We start from the raw sequence: 23,887 nt of genomic DNA, 5'->3' as shown, positions 1-23,887 counted from the left end.
TTGCGGGCGGGGGTGGGTTGGGGCACACGGGTTGTCCCCACGTTCCTGCCCCAGAATTTAGTGTTTTGGTGAATCAACTAAACGCTGGATGGTATTCCCTGAAATAATCCCATGTTGTTTTGATTAATTTTGCCGACATCACACCTCTGGCTGAAACCCCTTAGAAGCCCGGCACCGGTAACGGCAGGGAAGGGTTTTCGGTGGGGCTGATAGTTTTGTCCGCTTCTTGGTTTGCAGAGGGGCATTCTCCGTGGTGAGGAGGTGTATGAAGATCACCACCGGGCAAGAGTACGCTGCCAAAATCATCAACACCAAAAAGCTCTCAGCTAGGGGTGGGTATATTTTAACCTGATATTCACGATAACCTCCTCCCTCCCCCCCATTTTTTTCACTTTCTTATGTTAAGGGTTAAGAAAAAACAATTTAAAAAAAAGCTAAATTATTTAATACACTTCTTAATATGTTTTTTTTATTATTTTCTTCTTTTTATTTCTAATATTTCCTTAGTGCTTGGTTTTGGTTGGTTTTTTTTCTGTGTTAGATGTTTCATGGATTTGGCTGTGTGGAGGTCTGAGGTTGCTGGTAAAGCATTTCAAGAAAAGATATGCAAGTGCCCAAACAATTTAACATAATGCAGCCTCCTTTTTGGGGTCTAAAATTTGAATACCAGTTTGCAAGCTGGTTTTTTTGGAGGAAAGGTTGGGAAATAATAACTTTCCATTATAGCTTTTATTTTAAGTGCTGGTGAGTTCACTCCATTTAGCTTTTGGTGAGTTCTGTTTCCATTGCATTTAAACATGAACATCAAGGCTTCTCTGACTGTGAATGCATGAGAAAAAGAGTATTTCTACCTCACACTAAACTTTGCTATGAGAAAAAAAATTACATTAAGGAAGAAAACTAACATTTTATGAACTGTTTGTGAAGCAAGTCATTCTGATTAAGCGATGAACTGTTTTACTGTCATAACCCAACTGTAATACCGGCTGTACAGCTTGTTTATGCTTTCTGTGTGACGCGTATATTTCCCAGGTGGTTTCAGTATCAGTGGATATGCCTTTATGATACGTTTGAGGGAAATATACACATACTGTGGGTTACTGTCGTTGAAAGCGAGCCTTAATGGTGATATGTCAATTGCTTGTTAAGTCTAAGTCAGAGTGCTTGTGCTAGGATGTCGGGGATTAAGGATTATTCTCCGTTAAGGTTATCTGTGTTTTGATATGAATTGGTGGTGTGGTAAAGAGCATGGAAGTGAATAAGCAAACAGTGTCAGTGTCAACCTGTTTATGGCCTGGTTTGCTTTTAACACAAAGGCATCACTGGAGGTAAACAGCAGTTTGAATTAATGCTTTAAATTTAAACATTAAATATTGTGTAAGACATTATGGTTTTTTCTGATAACACGCTGCTCGGATGAAGATCTTTCAACGTTGTGTCAATACTGTTATTTTCACCTGATGAAAGTTGTGTGAAAATTTACTTTTCACATTTTGCTGAATTTTAGTCTCCATACTTTCACTGAGAGTTTTTTTTTTTTCCTGCGTTCTTCAAGAGGTACCTAAATTTAAAATACTCCTTTGTAGAGTTAGAAATTAAAGGGAGAGAGGTTAAGAAAACAATAGTACTTGAGGTAAAATATTTTCACAAATTTGTTTTAAAAAGATTTTCCTATTTTTTCTTTTGTTGGTGCACTAATGTCATCTGTTGCATTTTGATGCTTAAAATAAACAGCCACGTTCTATGTGATTTCATAGGTCTATGTACCTTTCAACCTGAGAAGCTGTAGCAAGATCAGCACCAGGTTACTTATGTGGGATGGGTTTTACGTATGCTGGGATAAATCTTGAAATGCTGGGCTGAATTAATAAAAACGTTGTCTTCCTTAGAAGGCATCATTTGGAATATGCTATATTTCAAGCTTTAATTTTTGTACTTCTTTGACTTGTTCATGGAGGACCAAGTTGGTCTTTGGTATAGTCCTTTAAAGAGTGGAAGCATATTTGGGAGAATGTGGCTCATAATGTGGAACAAGGCGAAAATCATACAGAGATTTTTCTATGGGTTTAGCACGTAAACCCATGAAGAAAACGGTTAAACTTCAAAGATGGACCTTGAAATATCCTTTTATATCAGAACACGTGTGATGCTGTGTCCGTGAATGCAGGGAAAGCATTTCCATTGCAGGGAACGCATTTCCATCTCTATTTTCAGAGGTCCCAGAAGTATCTGAGTTTTTTAATTTGCTTGGTTGGTTTTTGTGGTGGTTGTTTTGGTTTTTAGCTTTTTGAAATCTACTAAACAGCTTTTGAAGAGCAAATTGCTTAGAGAAATCTTCAGATTCTTATTAGGCAATTCTTTAATTGCAGAAAGATGTGCTTTAATTGCACTTGTGGTGCAAAAACTAAACGTTAAAAAAATTCAGATTCTTATTAGGCAATTCTTTAAATGCAGAAAGGTGTGCTTTAATTGCACTTGTGCAAAAACTAAACGTTAAAAAACCCCTCGAACTGAGGTGCTTTCTCCTGGCTGATAATAGGTATACAGCTTGTAAGTAAGATACTGTTTCAGGGGTTCTTGGTTTGGAAAGGTGTATCCCTTGTACTGTGCTTGGCTCTCTGGAGGTCTTCTAAGCACGATGTTGAATTTGGGCCACCTTGCCTTGATTGAAGAGGAGCGGTTTCAATGTATAATACGGAGGAGACAAGACTAAATAAAACTTCCTTAGGGTAGATTTGAAATTAGAAGTTATTTAACTGGCTTCAGCCCAGTCATAACAACACTTGTCTTCCCATCCCTCCTTCACCTTAGCCATAAATGTTCTTGGAGATTTACCTGAATCCTTACTTCAGTACTTCTAAACTGAGGAACTGATCTGGCCAGAGACTTTACGCTGGTGAAGATGTGTTTTCTTGTTTAGTTACAGGCAAACTTCAGAGTAATTGTATCTGTGCAGAGACGTGGGCTTTGATTTTAGTTTGGAGAGGAAAGAAAGCGATGTAACTTTTGTGCTTTTAAGTCGATGATCAGTTTTTTATGTCTGCTATGCTGTTGTTTACAAATTGTAGTCTGAAACATAATAAAAAGACTTGAAGAAAGAATGACTCTAAATATTTGGGTTTATGTGGCAATCCCATGTTTTCCTGATTTTAGTACTAGAAATAATATTTGCAATTTTAATCTCTTTGTTTCAGTATAGCATAACTGCTTTTGTTTATTACAATAACATATATTCTCAAAGTACTCTTAAGCGGCTCTTAAAAGTTCTGAGCTTCGACTTTGCATTTACTAAGTCAGCTTAAGTATTAAATCGCTATTAGAATATCAACAGCTAGTTTTGCATCATCAGAATATGTTTTAGACAAGCACGATTTGATTATGCTGCTGATTTTTAAAAAGGGGAAAAAATAGGTGTGTAGCATACTCCTCTAAAATCAAGTGCAACAGTGAACAAGCACACAGAAAACTAAGAGCAAAGTGGAGAACGTATGTTTGTTTGTTCTGTGTTTCCTCTGATGAAGTCGGTGGGATTTTCTTATTACTCAGTTTCTAAAGTGTGCTGTTTTGGGCTTCTCTGTTGTTTTTCTTGTGTTGAAAGCAATGTAGATAAAAGTGAACTTCTGTGAGGTGACTTTACTTTTCCCTTGTCTGTTCCAAATCCCAAATAATTAAGAAATCATCTTTGTCTTTTTGTCATTATCTGTGCATCTTTTATCTTCTCTTTTGAGAGTCTTGTGGCTTTGATCCAAATTGATTTCATATAAACAGATCCCATTTTCTTAACAGGTTTGGGCCTCATTTTCTGACTTTTAGAAAAAAAAAAAAAAGAATTAGCTAAGTGTTCGCTTCTCTGATCGTACTTGAAAAGATCAATTACTAATGTATTTTCTTTGAGTGTAATTTTTGCCAATAACTCATGTTGACTTTTTTTCTGCAGTGGCCAAAAGCGTGGTGCCTTTGATGGCATCTGTGAGAGGAGGATGATGTTCCAGTCCATTTTCTTTTCTAGGCTGCTTTTATAAGTACTGCCTAGACACACCTCTCCCAGCCCTTAGATTGCTGCAGCAGAAAGACGAACCGCTTTGTTTATGAGCTTACATATTATTAAGAGTAATGTAAGAATCAGCTGGAGGTTATCGCTCCTTTGTGAAAAAACTCTCGTGAGCTTTCCGGGAGCAGCCGTTCCATTAGCTTCAGTGAGCTTTTGAGCTCTAAGCCTTGGAGGCTTCACTGGTTATTTATCTTCCTTCATAGCAGGAAACTTCCCAAATCTTTTTTCAGCATCTTCCAATTTTTCAAAGAATAGAGTATTGCCTACGAGCTTGTGACTGCGTAGCCAGAGGTGACAGGACTGATTGCGCTTCCCTGCAACAAGCTCTGACGGGTGAGGAGGCTGGAAACCCCACCCTTTTGGAACAGGATTTTAGTGGCAGTATTGAGTAATCTTACTGTGGGAAGAGTATTTCTGTGTCTAAAGCTGTCCAAGTAGAGCACCTCCTGATCCCTAAAGTGGTTTAAAACACATTAGGGAGATGAATGAAATGTGAAGCATATAGGGTAGTATTTTTGACCGTAGTTTTTCATGACACAGAGGTAAAGGTTTTTGTTGTGTCACTAAACCAACGTTTCATTTAGTCAGGTAGCCTCTGTCAGTCAGTGCCTAATGTTTTACAGGAAGGCAAGCTCTAATAAGGCTTCCTGTGCTCCATAGGCGGAGAAAATAATTCTTCCTAATCTAGCCGAAGATCTTAATCTCTGAAGCACGCATTTACCTGTGCAAATTTATTATAACACATGTATTTTTGATGTTAATTTCTCTTTTTATGTACACATTAAGTGATTCCCACGCATAGAGTACTATCCTTAAGGGCATTTATTTGCCAGTGCAGCTGACTCTGTCTTTGTGGAGAGAAGAATTATGCTTGAGATTTTTTAGCTGTTTTCTTCAGTATCTTGCTCTAGTCTGTTTCTCAGGTTAATTACCTGTCAAGAAGCAGTATGTTTGCCTTCGTCCGTATGTTAAGAATGCTTTAAAAAAATGTTTTCCCATAGTATGTAAGAAGGCTGACCTGCTAACATGTGTTTGCCCTTTTTTTAATGTTTGTACTTTCTGTCCTTCAGCTTAGTCATGGTATTCTTTTCAATTTGACATAGATGTTGTGATTTAACATGGATATGTGTGCGTATTTATATGCAAGTATTTGTTTTAATTGCAAATTACCATAATTTAGCAGGCTGCTGTTTCTATCTGTTAAAATTGAGTGCATTCAGAAAGCTCAGGGTAGTAGAGAGCGCTCGTAAGAGTGTTATTAAAAAAAAAAAAATCAGATTTTTGGTGAGGTGTTCTGTTTAGAAGGTTTGGAGCTTTTGCGATATTTTGTTTTTACTGAAATTCTGAAGAGCTTTCAAATACCAGTGAGGATGAAGACTCTGAAACTCATTGTGATGAGTGTTGGTTGGTAGTAATTTATTCCAACAGTTTAAATTAGATTTGAAATGGATTTTCCTGGCAGTTTATAGTTAAATTATCCATAGCAAATATTATATGATTTCGGTAATGCCACTTCTGTTTTCCTTTGAAAAGAGAAAATAAATTCTTTGCATTGTGACTGTTGTTGCTCTTACGAAAGGAGATTCTCTTCATAGCTCGTACACTGATGGGCTTAAACAAACTTCATCAGAATTTGAATATGCATGTATTGCTCTTGTTATCATTAGAGCTTGTTGCTAGTATTCTTATTGGGAGGTATGTACCAGAAACGGTTAAAATTATAGTGCATACTTTAACATATTTCCACACGGAGGATGGGGGGAAAGGAATTCTTGCATACTCTGCCTCTGTTCTTGTCACATGCTTCAGAAAGATGTCCTTGACATGTAGCTTCATAGTTTGAAGTGAAACTCTAAGAACAGTGCTTACAAGTTGTCCTGGAACATGAAGTTTGTGGAAGCGTAGCCGTTGATTGCAATGGGCACGTGACCCAAATCCAGTATGTAAAATAACTTGGTGGAGGCATGGGGAATGAAAAAGGTGTTTGCATTGTCTGTCATCTCAGTTTGACCAAGCTCGGTGAGGGGGGAAAGCACGAGAGACATTTTTTCTGTCTGAACTCCAAGATTACTAAGCGTGCCTAAAATTATAAATCAGTTGAATGCATCTGTCGCTCTTGGGAGCTTCCCATTTTCCCTCATTGTGTTTCACTGCTACTTTGGCCCGGACCCCCTCTCCGCTTTCACATCTCTTCTACTGAAACGTTAACAGCAAAGGGATTCTTGGTGACTTACTTGGCTACCCCCCCTTCCTGCCATTTTCTGTCAGAAGTTGCAGATTCTGGCACCGGTGTGTCCTTCAGATTTGTGCTTTCGCTTGCTGTAAACTAAAGACTTAATGGCACAGCTGAACAGCTCCGCTTTCGGAATTGCTTCTGTTGGGAGAGAAGGGAGAGCTAGATGCAGGGGAAAATAGGAACGGAATACCTTTACTCAGCTTCCTGAGAATATGCATTCTGATATCGAAATATGGATGTGTTCTTTTCCTCCTGGTCTGATAGAAGTTGTGCTTACTGGTAATGTTTTACTACTTACGTCTAAATCATACTTCCAAATGACAGCTTTTTGGTCAAATATGAAAACAAGGAAATAAGCACAATGGGAAACAGTCAACCTTCATTGTAGCTTGGTTCTCTCTGTTTGCTCATAATACTGTACGTGGAAAACATTGTTTTAACGTATTTCAGTGACTTGCATCTGTCCTCGTTGACAGCAAGGTAGAAATACACTTGTTCCTGGAACAACTGAGATTGAATTTCTGAGGGTTTGTTCTGCACCTAATTTCAAAACCCTTCTTAGTCTTAAAACCTAACTAAAATAAAAAGGGTATTAGAATGTGAAAGTCCTACCATATGTCAGTATGTTTTTGTCGAAATACTAAAAATTATTTATTCACTTTCTTTGGTCATCACTAGTGGTATGTGAAGTCATCTCTGCTGCCTTCATTTACACTTTTATGATTCCAAGGTCTGGGTTTGGGTTTTCAGGTTTGTTTTTGTTTGTTGTGGTTTTTGTTTTTTGGTGTTGGTTTTTTTACGGTGACTGTTTTTACTATTGCTTGGAAGATAGAGGGAAGCTGTATTTTATTTTTTTAATTTAATTAGGAAGTGCCTGATCTGAGAGATTGAAATAAAAGTCAGCTAAATATTTTGCTTTTCAAATGTAAATACTGGCAAAATGGTGCTTTTCATGTATCTGTCCTTCGTTTGACCTCGTGAGAAATGTAGGCCAGGGTGTTTCGTATGTCAGGGTCCAGCTTCCTCCTTCATATGCATGTATTACACATTTGTCAAATGCTTTGTAAGGACATTGTGGGGATTTTTATAAGGTGATGTGAGAAATAAAACTTCCTCTGTTTATTGAAAAAGGTTAATAGAGAACAAACCCCTCACTTAAAGACGGTAGTTCTTTTTATTTAATTGCTTATTAAAAATAATTATGCCTTGAATTTGAAGGAACATCTGCTATGTTTTGGAGAGACACAGAAATCCAATCTGTCTGTTTTTTTCTTGTATGTGTTGAGCTCTGTGTGTATCTTTGTGTGCATGTTTGTACAAACTCCTCCTCTGTTTAATCCTCATATTATGAGAAATGTCTTGTGCGTGGTATCGGAGAGAACGGAGAATTTGTGTGACATGGTTTTAGCGTTTTCTTCCAAGGGGGCCAGTTGTGCTCTTATCCAATGTCATTTTCTGGATTGTTGTCAGCTTGTTCTGAAATGCATTGGGTTTCCGTTGTTTGGATTAGAAAACTCATTTTAAAGCTTTGCAGCCCTGTTAATTCCTGTTGCATCTGATGGGAAGCTGCTGAATATATTTTGCTGAACTGAGAGGTTACTTAATTTCTCTTGTATCTGTTGCTTCTATAGATGCAACTGGATAGAAGTACTAGCTATAGCCAAGAGTAATATACTGAAAAGCCGGGGAAAGGGAATTTATGCGAATTTGCAAATATATCTTGTACCTGATTAAGCTTTTATTCTAATCCAGGGCCTCTTTAGTGGAAATGGAGAAGCATGAATTGTGCTACAGCATATATTTATTTTTTGTAATTAGGTTTTTAAGTCTAGAGAATGATAGTTAATATGCTGAGCAAGCTATTGCAGATAAGTCTATGAACTGTTGGTTTAAGTTGGTTGTATTTGGTAGAAAGGAACTTTTGCCTACTTGGTGATTTGAGGGAGTTTCTATTAAGTGAATTCCCAGCCTCTTGTAAGTACCAAGTATTTCACAGGAAACTTGGAGAGTAAAAGGTGCAGGCTTAATTTAAAAAAACAACCCCCCAAGCCCCTCAAAAGGAACGAAGTAGGTTGTATTTAATAATGGAAATGTGATGCTGTGGATATTTGCTGATCAAGATGAAACATTTCATCTTGTGATGGGGGGGCTTTTTTTTTTTCTAATTCTTACCATTAACGAATAATATATACAGTGCTACAACAAGTTAACATCCTGGTTTTGCTTTCCAAGAGAACTGTCTGGCATCCATAAAAACAGAATTAATTTATGTTTTGGCAGTCGCTTTCACCTTGAATGTAGAGCATGCTTGTGGAAAAAGTTCAGGACTGGTCATGTGGTGTCTTTGCTCAGTTACAGCCAAATCAGTCAATTGGGTTGTCAGTTGGACAGCCTCTCTCCCCATCCGAAATGTGCTGCGTAGTTCTGCATTGGTTTTTACTCTGCCAACACAGAGTTGGCAGTGCTGTGGAAGACACGGCTGCAGCTATATTCCACTTAACCACCTCTGGTTTGGGTAATGTGCAGAATTAAAAACTTCAGAAACTGAATGTTTGCTGGGTTGAGTGAGCATGTGCATGAATTCTGACAGATTTAAGGTTTATTGAAGGCTATGTCAAACCCAGATGGTAAAGTTTAGTTCACGATTGTTGTGTGCATAGTCTGCAGGCAGGTATGCAGCCCTTCTGAACGACTCATCCAAGCCTCTGGCCTCCAGCTGGCAGCTCGTCTTACCTGTGAAACTGTTAATTGATTTGTAGAGCATTACAGGCAATGCACCGAGTCCCGTGGTAGAAAGCAGTCTTCCACAAACCCTCCTTTCTCTGTGCTACAATGAACAGTGTACCTTGCCCGGCAAGGAAGATTAACAAACCTCCATGTAATTGGACAAGATAACACACCTCTGCTGTAAAGTTGCATCATCTTAGCACGTGAGAGGAAGAGAAACACAAACTTAAAGCGTTGAAGCTCCTATTTGTGGCAAGCAGTCTACTGCATGTGTTTTCAGAACTTTGTTCCCAATTTAATTATAGTCAGGAACTGCTTACTTGTAAATTTTCCGCAATGTGGATGCAAGTGTTGCAGCAACAGTCACGTTGCATATTCATGTTGCTGCATGAACAGATGGGGTTCCTACATAATATCCATATTTGACAATCTGATGGGATTTGCCAAGCCTAAGCTTTCATTTAAATTTTAACCTCTTGGAGAGATAGGTTTGTGATTTAATCAGTCAAGGGAGGCCTTGAAGTGATTTGTATTGCATAGCAGATTTCAAGCTAGCACTTAGGTATGATTTTGGTTTGGGAGACTTCTTGTAGGAATGATTTTAATAGGCTGTTGCTCATTAGAATTAATAGTCACCAAATTGAAAGATTTCTCTTGAAACCTTATTCATTTGGCTGATGTTATTCATATCCTTCAGTAAGTGAAGATGTTAAAACGTGGTGTAACATGGACAGAGTTCAGTAGCTGTGGGACTTGCAGGAAGGATTTTGTACTGTAGGGCAGATGACCTTTGGTTTCCTGTGGGGTAGCTCCAGGTGCTGCTGAATTTTGGTTATCAAAACTTGCTTTAAGAGGTGTTTCCCACCTTTTTTTATAGAAGGATGTCAGAAATGTTAAGAGTCTCCAAGATGCAAGTAAATTTCAGTACAGAAAGCAACCTTCAAAAACTAAATTTTTTTTCTTATGAAACACTATAGCTATGAAAATATAAAGCTCACCTCAGTGCTTTTTATACTTGTGTGTGCTGCTTTTAAAAATAAAAAATGAAACTCAGGTGTAAGGTAGATTGCTTAGTATTTGCTTTCTTTACGCAGCATGGACAGCTATGAAATTGTGGTTAGAATTGCATTGATATATGCTCATGGGACTGAATGCCCTGCTGATCATGGCATTAAAAAAGAACATTTTTTTCAGGGCTTTTTAGTATCACCACCCCAAGGGGAGGGGGGAAACAAAGGTTTTCTGTTAAATCGCATTTCTTCATCTTTCCATGGTGTTCTTGCTGATATTCATCATTTATACTTAGTCAATTTTAGCATGTTAAAAACATTTATAGTTGCTCACTCTTCCAATTAAAGCCTCCCAGTAGTCTTTTAATACTGGAGAAGTGTGTGATTTATAAGATGATGTGTACTGGGGCTGGATGGAAGAGCTTCCAAAACCCAGTGACTTTTCTTTTATGCCAACAGCGCTTTATGATTTTTCATGGCTGTTGCATTTTGGGGAGGAAAGGAAGTAAAAAAAGGCTGCTGGTATTGCTTTCTCTGTGTGTGTGTGTGTGTGTGCATGCACACATTTTAGATGCAGAAAAAGACTCAGCAGAGTTTGTGTGTTCCCAGACAGCTTGTTTGCTGTAGGAAAATGTTTTGTACTAAAAGACCTATTAACTAAAGTAATTTTACTTGTAATGAGGGCAAGAATCAGTGTCTTTAAATTTTTATTTGTGGTTAACATGATTTATCTATCTAAATTAAGTAATAAATTGCTTTCAATGCCATGTTAATCAAAACACGTTTACTAATGAGATTAATTTTCCCAGAGTAGAATTTGCTTATGTGTGGTCCATCCTTCCTTCTAAGAGATGTGTGTTAGTATTACAGATGTTTTGGGGACAAGATCGATGACTCAGCTAGCCTTGCATACTAATGGTGGTAAGCTCAGCATTTCTCAGAGATGGTTTTACAAAACTTGAAGTAAGGGGACAAGGACTCATGAATTAGACGTATTTCAAATCTATAATGAGTGGGTATTTTTTAGTCTCGAAATTACGAGGTTTAATATTCCATCCACGTTTTTCAAGTAACTTTTATTTTGGTCACAGAACATTCTTGCAGCCACGTGAATCTGACAAAATTGTTATATCGCAACAAAGCTCACACTTCTTAAAGTACAAAATATTTGAAAAAACATTTCCTTTGTCCTTTAAATAGGACTGATTCCCCTCCGTCTCCTTTAAATAGCATTGATTCCCCTCTGTCCCTAACTATCTTCTTGCTTAGATAGTTTTGAATGGTAGGAATTGGTCATTTACCGATACTCAAAATGAAAGTCAAATTTAACCTGAGATTTTGTTTGTTTGTTTGTTCAGAGGTCTGTTCTTGGCTTTCCTGTTTCATGTAACAGGTTCAGCCTAGCTAAAACTGATACCTTCCACTTTCAAATCACATTTGTCCACTGTCACACTTCTACAAGATGAGAGAACATTTGGGCATCTGTCACCTGGGGTTGGCCTTAGGTGAAAAATGGGAAATAAAGTGTATCCAAGGTGAAGTTGAGTCCTTCAACAAGAGTAAGCAATCTCATTCAGTAATCAAGCTCTATCTTAAAATTAACTGGGGAAGTGAGAGGCTTAGTTCTTCTTGCTTTACTGAAGAGAATTTAGTACTGCACTCTTTTACTTTGAAGATTTTTCTGATTTACAGTCCAAATTTATTCATGGGTGGTGTTTGTTGTTTGTACCTAGCTTGTCCTTCAGAGAATACTTCCATCTTTCATCAGTGTATTTATCAAGGACAATCTTGTTTCCTTTTTTTTTTTATTTAACAGCCATCTTCCTGTAGCTTCCTCCTGTAGGATAGACTTGCCGTTATGGCCATTCTTCCTTATGTCTAAGCTAATTTTTATATATATGGACGTTTGGAATGGGGGATTGGAATTGACCAGGAAAAAAAAAAATAATCAGGTGAGGTCTCATGAGTGGCTTTAGTAATCACATGTGTCTGCAGGGGAGGATCCTGTCTGGTAAATTCCAGTGTTTATTTACAGTTTAATTGGACTGATTCTGAGGGGAATGTCTTTAGTGATTTCGCTTCAGCTTTTTCTTTCATCATTGCATTCCCTGTCAGCCCTTTTACCAGTTTCATACCAATTTCAAAGCTAGTTTGGTAATCTCCACTTTTACTAATCCCCACATGTCTCATTTTCTTTGTTACTGCATCTTAAACAGTGGAGCCTTGCAGGGGGTGTTGATCCCTGCCTGGAAAAATTCCCTGGAGTAATGTTTTAGAGGACTTACTGTACCCAACCAGTAACTGATACGCATAGATGTAGATCCATGCTTTTTTCTTCTCTCTCTCTCTCTTTTTTTTTTTTTTTTTTTTTTTTTACCGTTTCTCAAGATGATGCCTATTTGAAACCTAAGACAAAAACCAGTTCCTTCCATCCCAGGCATGTGGTTCGGTTTCTGACATCGTAGCTTTCTGCAGCCTGCCGTTACTCTCACCTCTGTGCAAGGTCGAGTGGGAACTGCTGTGAAAATAGCTCCATGAAATGAAGCTAAATTAGGAATAGTTTCTGTGGAGTGTTGACTTTTGTTTCTGTAACCACAGATGCTCATCTATTCAAGAAAATGGCTAAAGAAAATGAAAATTGTGCAAACTGTGTGTGTGCTTACAGCAACTTAGTTCATTGTTTAAAGAAAAGTTGTATTTATTCATGCACTAAGTAAACCGAAACATTTTCAAAATGTTGCTAATTGTTGTTGAGTGGTTCAGTTGATTAAAATATAGTGTAAAAAAAAAAAAAAAGCCTAATTAGCTCAATATGGATTTTGAAGGTTTTTCAGAGTGCATTGCGTGGCCTTTTTTTTATTTTTCCTTCTTCTTAGAGGTCTCTTCTGTTAGTGTTTCTCAAACTCTGGTTTATATAGACAATTGGAATTTCATAAAGGTATGATAGCGGACAGCAGAAATTTCCTGAACAGGGAAAATGAGTGAGCTTCTCGTTATGTGGATTGCAGTGTGTGTAGTTCCCTTGGCTGGTTTGTATTTATAGCATTTTGTGAAGGAAATTCTGGCAATTACCAGTGAATATGTTGTTCTGAGGAGTTGGGTAAGATGTTGGGTAAGATGCTGGTTGTCTCAGGTAAGCATGCTGGTGCTCCGTGGCACTGCCTGTTAGAGCTTTCCCTGGGGGAGGGACTGGTGGGAACCGTGGTGAGGGGGGCACCGTGCTTCCCTGAGTTTCCCCTGGGAGCTGGGCACTTGATGCCCGTTCCAGTTCCATGGTAAAGTGCATTTAGAACGTCTGGAAATAAGGGCTAAGTAGGCGGGTTTAGAATCTTGAGCTCAGCGAACGTGTCTCTTGGAACAGAAAAGTTCATTATAATTCTATCAAGTCTTTACAATCTGATGTTGAGAATAAGCTGATTTTACATGAATCAAGAGTGATTGTGTATTTAGCAACACAGGTCAATGTGACGGCTAACATGCTGAATTTTGTAACAAGTGTAAGCATTCATGAGATCAGTACCTGGGTTTGCATCTGTCACGTTTACTTTGTTATGCAGAAAATAGTCATTTTTATTAAAAACTATATTATACAGGTTTTCAAACAAAAATATTTATTAGTAGTAAACGAGAAAGCTTCACACAAAGACACGTGCTTTTCAGCATAACCTTTTTTTAAAAAAATTGAGTAGTGTTTTTATAAGTACAGGAGGTATGTATTTAAATGAATGTAGTATTAAGCTTCCTTGCTCTTGTAAATATGTAGGTTGACTGATTTAACTTTCTAAAGTAGAATCGTGTCCCTTGATGTTGGGTTTGTCACTTAATAAATCTTAATAATGATCAATCAAAAAGTGATGCTAGGCAGACTAAAAACCAAAACAACAAACAAAACTCCCATTATTTTTGTAAAGTGTTTTGATAATTTATTGAAATACTCCCTATCCCCTCCCTGTCCTGGATCATCTTCATTTAGAAGGAGGAAGGGAAGGAGATCTCTACAAAGACAGTAGTGCTTCCTTGTAGGACGTTTTACAAAACGCAAGACATTGTTCTACAGAAAGGCGGGGACAAAAAATAAAAAAGATAAGAGCTTGTTTTCAGTATTGAAATCAAACAAGAGGTACAAAACAAGTCTACGGTGATTTCAGACTTAGCACTGGCTCCTTTAGTAAACAATAGACTTCTACAGTCGTACCAAATTAATACTAATATTATCAGACTTTAACAGCAAAAGTCAATTGAATTGGATGCGTATTATTTACATCTCTTAAATATTCAGCAGGCCGTGCAAATTCTGTATCGAAGGCAGGATTATGGCCGTGCGAGCAGAGCTATGTACCATTCCTCTCAAAACCTTAGGAACACATCAAAGCTCAGATATCTGAAGTTGACCCAGCTGAATCTGCGTCTCATAGCACAGTTACTGAATAATCTCAGCTGGGGCAGGGGGATCAAGTCTGTCTAATTGTATTGCATAAATGCATTTCCAGCATGAGAATGATATATCCAACACCTGTCTGAATTACTCAGTGGCTCCAAAATAAGAGGTAAAAACCCCAACAATTCTCCTATTTAGCAGAGAGTGTCAGCTCGTTGGGGAGCTGTTCAGTCTAGTACCTGTGTCCTTAGCAACTTCTGGTGAGATAATGGATGGAGATAGTTTCAGAGTCTGTGCTCTTCATACATCCTTCTCATGCACTTTTATTCCACTGTTTTTTGTTAAGGTATTAAATAGCCCCTGGTTTGAGAACGGTTGTTCTGAAGCCCCATGCTTGAGAAGGTTTACAAAGTAGGCCTCTGAGTTTGGCATGTGTGGTTTTGGTGGGTTTGTTGCTTTTGTTTTTGTGGCTTTTGTGTTTGTTTTGGTTTGGGATTAAAATTGTTACATCCCATCTCTATGAGATGGGGCCCTTACAACTTCGTTACAGGGTAATCTGATTATTTTAAATGCTGTCTCTTTCATGTCGTTCCTTTTGCTTGAAATGTGCTTGTTTTCTTTTTCTGTGTTATGTGAATAGTCAATGGAACAAAAGTTCTTGTAGCTAAAATGTTAGAAAATCCTCCTTTAAAATGCATGCTTACTTGAATGGAATCTGCTTAGGTTTTGGACGTATTTCAGTTTGGGCATACATATGGACAAAATAGTTTCATATACAGCAGTTAAGTACCTTCAATGTGCAATTAGTACCACTGCAAACTGTAGTCTTATACCAGAACTCTTCTTGAAACTACAAATGTGTTTCTGAGCTGAGATTTGCTCTGGTTTTATTTTACGCTCTTATTCTGTGAACTCAAGTCTGCCTCAATACTGCAAATTTATCCTTAGCATGTGGTAGCTTTTCTTTCACGGAAACATTTACGGAAATCCATGCTGCTTTAGTTTTAGTTCAGCTTTCTGTCTTTCAGTTTTAACCTATCTATAATCATGTCAAAATAAGATGTGGGGTGCCAGGGGCTCTACTTGTGTGTGTATGGACTACCTGCCGGATACAGGAGAAGAGGTTCTAGAGAAAAGGAAGCAATGGCATGGATAGTAGTCACCAAGAGAGAAAACTTCATCGTTATTTTAAAGGATTAAAGATCTGGAGGGGGAAAAAGCTGGTTATCTTATCTGGAAGGTGTGGTGTTCATTTAAACTGTTTTTTTCCTGGTAGTTTGCCCTTGTTAAGAAGTGAAAATATTGTCCTGGCATCCCATTATCCTGCCATTCTAGCATAAGGGTTAAAGAAAAACGCACTAAGAAAAAATGTCTGCTGCTAATAGAGTATTTGTGAGTGAACTATTAAAGGTTTATCTTGAATGATCTCACATCCAAATATAAAGCAGACTAAGACTTGGCAATATAGATGACTTTCAATTGCATATTAACAGTGATACCTTTACCTTATTAGTGTGGGAAGATTCTTCATATTTTCATGAAACAGCTCAATAAAATGCTCCACCGCTACTTCAACCTGATTCTCATTAAATAAATTGATATTGTGTGGTGGATTGTTGAGTGACAAGCATTGCAAATGCACTTGAAGTTTTCCTTAATGACTAAGCTTTCTTGCCTAATATAAAAATGAAAGTCTGTGCAGGAGTGAGCGATGTTGTCAAACCTGTCATCAAGTTCTCAGAGTTGGTTTGAGTACTTGTAATGTTCCTCCTTTAATTGACTTGGAAATTTGCAAAGGTTGATTATAAAAGGGGAAGAGCAATTTTTAAAGATGGTAGAAAAATTTAGCTTCATACTTAACTCTGCAAAGTTTTATTGCCTGCGTATCACATTTGATTGAAACAGTACTTCATCGGCTTGGGTTTTTTATCTTTTTTTGGGTAGGACTAAATAACTTACGGAAAAATCTATAGCCCTTAGAGTGTTTGGAAGCTGAACTAAAAAAAAAAAAAAAGCATTAAAAAAATCCTCTGTTCATTTGTTCGGTGTCAGTCTGTTGTCATTACCTGAGTGTCACTGGTTTTCTTACTGTCAACAAAATGAAAATTCCACCCCACTAATAAGAAAGTCTAAAATGGAAACTTTTAGTGTTTTGACAAATGACAAACAACAATCACTGTAGCAGTTTGGTGACAAGTTTAAAACTTTAAAAAAAAAAAAAAACACCAGAAATTGTAGTTTTCTTGAAGTCTTAATCTTTCTCCGCTGCAGAGGTGGTAGTTAGAAAGCTAAAGTGTTCAACAGCTTAGTGAGAACTTCTTTTAATGTCCAAATAATTATCCGTGGCAAAAACTTGTAAAGCTTCGGGAGTGCAGCAAGGTAGGCTTCTGGGAATAATCCACGATGAACTCTCCTTTATCTGATGCTTGCCTTACAAGCTTCAGCGTAATCCCCCGCGTCTGTCAGAGCCAAAGGCTAGGGCAGTGTGATTGTTGCCTGCGATGACAACTTTTTGCTGTGTTTCTCACCAGTGTCATGACCAACGCTTAGTGCTGCGTTTCTCTGGTACTCTTGTGGTGGGCTCTGTTTGATGGAATCACAATGGTACATAATTCCTCCTCTGAACTGCAGTTTTCTGATTTGTTGTCTCAGCAACTTTAACTTTAAAGAATAACTTGTGAAACTGTTGGATTTATACAATTGTGCAGTGCCAAGGACAGATGGGGAGGCAGTGTTATTAAAATGGCAGATGGCTGTCTTGTAACCGCTGCCAAAGAAATTACAATAAAAGACCAAGTATTTCCTTTAACTTTTGATTTCTGATGTTTCTTTTAGGAAATAATGTATTTTTCTCTCTTGTGTACTTCTCCAATGATGCCCCTTGAACATTAGGAACCAGATAATTGCCTTTGGGAATACTGTAAAAATTCACCATGTAGAGGGCTGATTCCAGAATTGGTTTTTGTCTTTTAAAAAATGAGCAAACGATTGAAATGATGTTAGTAATTCTGTTTCTGTGCTTGTAACACTGCATCCTGTGTAAAACCAAACATAGGATTCTGAAGGTGATCCCTTCAGCAGCTTCGGCTGAATCCAGGGAGGGAACATGTGGGTGAAGTCTGTATTGGAATGCTGACAGGTGACTGTCTGTAAAATTGCCATTTCCGTTCATTTCGAAGAACATGCATGTAACTTTCACAATTACTTGTACATTTCTGAGATTTGGAATGACATTAAGCAGCAAGTGACCGCTGAAAGTAGTCTGTCACTGTTTTATCCCCCTTAACACCGGAGCAGATAGGAAAATTGCAGAGTATGTCGCAGACATGTTATGTATGTATAGCATTGCTGCTGCTCATCCAGGCAGCGTCGAGCCAAGTAGAGGTGTCTGTAACTGTTCCAATTACTACAGCGTGTTCACTGATTCTCATAAATGGACTATGGAAAGTATTTTCAGACTCCCTTTTCATTCTCCTTTACGCCCAGTGTTAAGTACTGTTTGTCTTGCTGCTCCTTCTCTAGTGAATACAGGGGGGTAATTTTCCCAGGTCACACTTTTCCTCCAAAATCTGGTCTGTATGCAGCCAGTCATTCTGAGACCACAAAAATAATGTACACTTTCAACGTCTTGAACTGCGCTAGGTTTTAGATTTTTTTTTTTTAAATATTTGCTACCAGGCTATTTGATTCATGATTTGCATGGGCTTTCCAATGAGGAATTTTAATTTTGAAGTGAAGAACTAGAGCTACTATCTTCCCACCTCTAGAATACTAGTAATATAGAAATCTTCTGTATTGTATGGGACGCTCAGTAGCAGCTTGGAAAGAAGGCTTACTTCAAGAAAGAGATATACACTGTCATTTTACTGAAGACTTTGTGATAGTGCTTTTAGTGTTAGTGAAATTTGATATTACATACCGGTAAAAATCAAACTATAAGGTGGTGAAACGGTGTTATTTAGGAAACTTGAGATCCTAGTTCAGCATGATGATTAATCCTGTATCCTGAAGCCTGCAAATAGTCCATGGGACTAAACATAACCTTACATCTGCTTGTGTTTACATACTCTGCTAAATCATAATTTCAAATCCATTTCAAACCCAGAATAGCGATCATCTTGGTTTGCTCAGTGATTGCATAGTTCTAATAAGAACAAATGTGTATTAGTAGCACAGGTAATTAGTGTATGTAATAGATTTGGCAGATAATGGCAGTTGGTAGTTTGATTAATTTGAAATGTGACATTTTATGTATCTCTATAACACATGGAACAATTACCAGGGTAATTTAGACTTGATGGATATTGTTTATGTTTACTATGAAAATTAAGAGGCAAAGAAAGCTGTGTGCGTTTTATTAATGATAGAACTGAGCATCTCTATTTTTGTGTAATAGTACTGAAAACCTTATTAGAATGTGGCCCTTAACTGAAAAGCCACATGGCAGGTTTGCTATTGAGAGGAAGGAAGAGGAATGAGATTTCTGTCCCTGGATCTGGACTGAGGTTAGTTTCCTTCCCGCGTGCTGTTGTGTGAACTGTCCCTGCGAGCTGTAAACTCATCACTGGTTTGATTAAATCATTTTCCTGTTAAGCTTTTATGTCTCTTTCCTGCCTCTGCTTTTGGGATATAGAGAGGGGGAAATTCTTTGCAGGTAGCACCGGGAAGCAGACTGAGAGATTTTTAATGGTTTTATAATGTTTTAACAGAATAATAAGCAAGATACACATGTTCAGCACCTTGCTGGTACTCTGCCTGCCTGTCACAGCTGCTACAGCTTCAGGTGTAATCATGCTAAGGGTCTTCTACAGTGATATGTTGGGTAGTATTTTTCTCTTGCTGCTGTACAGCCCAAATGTGACAGTCCCTATAAGCTTCACTTAAACACTATTACATAAAATCCATCAAAAATTTGAAAGGGCTGAGGTGTAGTACCAGAATGTCTTGTTTTGCATTAGTATCTTTGAATTTTGACAACACACAGAAGGGAAATGTGGGCTTCTGTTTTGCTCTAAGATGTTTCAAAACCAAGCGATTAAAGTGTCTTCAGAAATGAACTCCTTCTAGTGTCCTTATAATACTGTGTTCATCTGTGTTGCTTCTTGGTCTTTATGCCATATACCATACTAAAACATTCTTTAAATGGAATAATTTTTATGCCATTAGTTGACTAAAAATAGCCTGGAGCACTATTCAACATTTGAAGAGGATGAAATGCTTTGATGGATACTAAAAACTGAAAAACTAGGAGTAATTGATGTTGAAAATATTAAGTATTTTTTTTAACGAGAGGGGACAATGTATTCCTGTTTGCAGTGAGACTTGTAAGTGACTCAATTTCTGTGAGTGGAGGAGGTGTCATGCAGAGATTACCAAATTGATCTCCTGACATAGGATGCTGGCCATGGTTCCTAGCTTTCGGATCTACGGCTACAGTGGTGCCACATGTTCTTTGTGAAATACGCGTCTTGTAATGCTTGTTCACCTTTCTCAATGTCTTTGCGTGTTCCTGAAAGGGATTATCTCTGTCTGATAAGCTCCTTAGTTGCTCTGCACAGGCCTTTTCCTTCACAACTATTCCTTAGAGATATTTATAGGTAAAGCATTAACAACGTGTGCCTTCTTAGAGGGCTGAAATGGATATTTATATAGGCTTTTACAGTCTCGTTTAGCTGCTAAGGAAAGTCAGCTATTGAGTGTCTTTAAATTTTGCAAGATGTTCATATAGAGTCCTATGGGATATTTGTTTCTTGTGAGCAATGGCCCTGCTAGGTTTGTTTTACCCCTCTTCCCACATTTCTACGTTCTGCATGAGACAGAGGTGGCTTGTGAACATCAACAAAATGCAGCAGGAGAAAAGAGCAAATGGAGGGGGCGAGGATGTAATGAGAGCATGTTTTTTTTTATTTAGGATGTTGGAAATCTGTGAAAGCATATTAGCTGCTTCATGTTCCTTGTGATGCTTTGCCATGACACTACGGAATCAACCTTCAAGGGATAGAAAATGTCCTTGTGCTGCACAGAATTACCACAAGAACACATTCGTTCTAGGAGGCAGACTGTAGTGTGGAAAGGATGTTTTCCTGGTATAGTTACGTAGTCTATGTTTATATATACACCATCTCTTCACAAGAAACTCTTTGAAAATATTACTGTTTGCATTCAAATCAAATGATGCTTTTTCGATGGACAGGAAAAAGCATGTATAAAAGATAAGAACAAGAGTCTCTGAAAAGGCTATTTGACTGAAAAGCAGAAATTACCACTTTGGTTTTCATTGAGAAGTCTCTCACATGTAGCTTAAGGTCCTTTTCACATTAAATATTCAGGCCACTATTCCTTCCATACTTAAGTGTGCCTGTAAGCTATCATTAGTTACTGCAGAGATGTACAAGTCTTCTGAGGATGTTCTTCAGCTATTATTTCTGTGCATAAACTGTTCTTCTTCAAGAAATTGTTAACCTATTAATATTAGGTTATTTTAAACAAGTCTTATCCTCGCTGCTCTTACCTTTCTGGCTAAATTGGGAAATACATCTTGTCTTTTTCCTAAAAGCAGAAACATCATTGCTGTTTGACTTGGTGTAAAAGCAGTAATTTAAGAAAGGCTTCAGTGATGCTATCTCGTAAATAATTTTGTGAGTTTTTAGACTTCCCAGTATGCTTTCTCTTTATGAAGCTTTTCACCGTTACAGAGGCAGCCTTGGTCTCTTAGGATGATGGAATATCACTGGGTTATAGAATAATTTCAAAGAATGACTAGCAAGTTTGGATAAAAGAATTCTGTGCATTTTATACTTGTAAATGAAGCTGGGTATCTCTGGATGAGTACCTTATTAACTTCAAAAATTTTGTCATGGTTAAGGCAGAAAAGCTTCTTTGGGGGTAATTAGGTGGAGTAGAATCTCTTTCTGAACAAGTCAGGAGGTGAAGAGATTTGTTAAGTTTTGAAAATTTCAGAAGTGCAATGAAACATGCTGAGTGAGCTCTTCTGATTTGGAAAAGGAAGGGGGGGCGTTTCCCTTTGTCTCGACAGGGATGGAAGAAACAAAACCAAAAATGCAACAGAAAAAATAGCAGTTCCTCTAGAGGAAAATGGACAGATGAGGAACTTCCTCAAGAAACTTTGATGTCTTTTGCCCAAATTGTGAACCAAAATCTTGCTGAACTATTCATGGAGGAAAGCGAATGGGAAACACTGTGGTTCTCACATATTGTGAAGGAACTGAATATACTTCTGAAGAGGAACGTTCTTTTCTGTCCAGGCAGAATGAGTACTTCACTTTTAAACTTGTAGGAGAAGCTGCTTTATTTTGGGGTTAATATTCTTCTGGACGTTGAAGAAGAAATTTTACTTAGCCTCAAGGAACTGAATAATATTTCTGCCTAGTCTGTCCTTTATGCAAAGCTAAGTGATTACCTTGGGCAGGTTATGTTTATAGGTCATAAAGAAGCACCAGCCACATATTAAAACAAAAAAAAAAAAACAAAAAAAACCAAAAAAAAACCCCAAACTTATAAAGCAGAGCAGAGGAGTAACAGATTCTTCAATATATATGTTGAAAGGAATATAAATAGTTTTAAAATTTCAGTATAAATATTGAACTGTGTGATTCTCATCTCTAGTGATTGAAAACTGCCAGTCTGTTCACTAAAGCTGAATGACTGATTTAGCTTTGTAGGCTTTTTTTTTTTAACAGGTTCTCTACCAGACGCCTTTTTCCTTAATTTGAATAAATCAAATTTACACGTTTACATTTTTAGGCATTGTTATCCTACTACTACCTTGCATGTTCAGTACTAGCAACTGTTCAGGTTGCATGGCAAGATAATGATTATTGAAAAAGTAAATAATTAGAAAGTCCCTCCAGCTCCCCAAAAGCTTGGTCAAATGCAGGGAAATTATCCAGGTATTTGTGATAATTAATAATTTAAAAAGTAATAATTATTGCTTACAAGTGGATTGCTTTTTGTTGGGTTTTCTTTTTCCCTTTCTGGTTATGATCATAATGTGACTTTCAGCAAAGCTACCTTAACAAGTCTTCTAGCCTAAATGAAAATGCTTCCTAAAATATTCAGTGTACTGGCTGTTTACTGATGTGCTAATCTCTAGAGTCATCTGAAGAGCCAAAGACTTTTAACACTGAGTGAACCCAAGTTAGACAAGCTTTTCTGATCAAAGGTTAACTCACTCTTTAAGAGTCTTTTTCTTGGTGGCTCCTGAAATGGTTTTCAAGCATAAAAGTCCCCCATGTTTCAACCTGGTCTGAGTCCTTGGGTGACATCCCAGTCCTGTTGATACTTGAGCTGTCTTCATTGAGTCCAGATTTGAAATATTTGCTTTTGACAGTATTTTTCTCCTGTTTTTTTTCCTTTGGATCTTCACCATTTTCTTTCACTGTTGGGTTTATCTACTTTGCAGTAGTAAGCATGGCCAGTCCTTCCAGGTTCTTTTGCTGCCTGGTGTTTGGTTTTTTCTTCATCTGTTGAGTTCAACTTCTGTTTAAGATTTTGCAATGAAAACTTTTCTGTGTATCACTCACTAGAAGATGCCAGTAAGACAACCTTCTTCCTCTCTGTTGTATAAATTCTCTCTGTGTCTCCCTCCCTCTTTGTCTCCTAGATGGAGAGAGGAAGATACCTGTCTACTTTAATGGGATATCAGAACGGGTTTTGAAAGCCTGTGGGGTATCATTACCAAAAATCGGTGTAACTGACAGAGCATTTGCACCAGGAATTGTCAAGAGAGGTTTGGGGCTGCTAAAGCCAAAGTGAAACTGGCCCAGTGGGCTGAAAACCAAACATAGCCGTTTCGTGAACATCGCTTTGAGAGCACTCTGAGCTGGAGCCTGAGTTCACAAATGATTAGGTAGTAGTTGGAAAGTTGTAAAATGCATGGATGTGCAATGTTTAATTGCCATCAGCACACACATTTTATTTTTATCTGTTAAAATTCACAATTTTATTTTGAATTTTTAGAACCATTAGAAAAGAGATAAAGGAGTAAAATCTCATTGTTATTGATGAATAGGCACATTTTTTCAGACTGAAATCCTTTCTTCTGCATCCCATTAAACCTTTTGAACTATCTAATTTGAGCTATAAGCAGAAATATTGACACATGACCTCTAACTGCAGATACGTGAAACTGAGATACGAATGGGCAATTAAAAATGTACCTTTAAATAGAAGTGCTATCTGTACGGTATCCAGCCCATTAAGCAAACTGTCAGACTGTAGCTTGGAATTCTCTTTGCTGAGTGAAACTGGAAATTAAAGTTCTTGAAGTAGTTTAATAGCGAAGAAAATAGAAGTGGGGATAAGGAGGATGGAAGACGTGCATCTGAAAAAGGTACGCATGTTTAAATTCTTTGTGTTTATTGAAGTAATTTAGAAGTGAAAGGCTGAACTTAAATGGTCTGTGAGAGATGGTTGATATTATCTCACATTATTAAACTCTGAACAAATACTTTAAGGTTGGGGAA

The 23,887-nt window shown here is 37.6% G+C and overlaps 1 protein-coding gene across 1 annotated transcript in view; it reads left to right on the top strand.

Annotated features, from left to right (window-relative positions):
• Positions 1-244: 244 nt before the first annotated feature.
• Positions 245-23,887, top strand: part of CAMK2D (calcium/calmodulin-dependent protein kinase II delta) — a 164,075-nt gene continuing 140,432 nt past the window's right edge. Inside the window, exon 1 of the mRNA XM_009883941.1 lies at positions 245-332. Coding sequence (XP_009882243.1) covers positions 266-332 — 67 coding nt within the window. The 5' untranslated portion in view covers positions 245-265. The remainder of the gene's footprint in view (positions 333-23,887) is intronic.

This window comes from Charadrius vociferus, unplaced genomic scaffold (genome assembly GCF_000708025.1).
Source record: "Charadrius vociferus isolate BGI_N301 unplaced genomic scaffold, ASM70802v2 scaffold154, whole genome shotgun sequence".
Classification (NCBI taxonomy): domain Eukaryota; kingdom Metazoa; phylum Chordata; class Aves; order Charadriiformes; family Charadriidae; genus Charadrius; species Charadrius vociferus.
The sequence above is the reverse complement of the archived record's forward strand: the minus strand, read 5'-3'. Positions and strand labels throughout refer to the sequence as shown.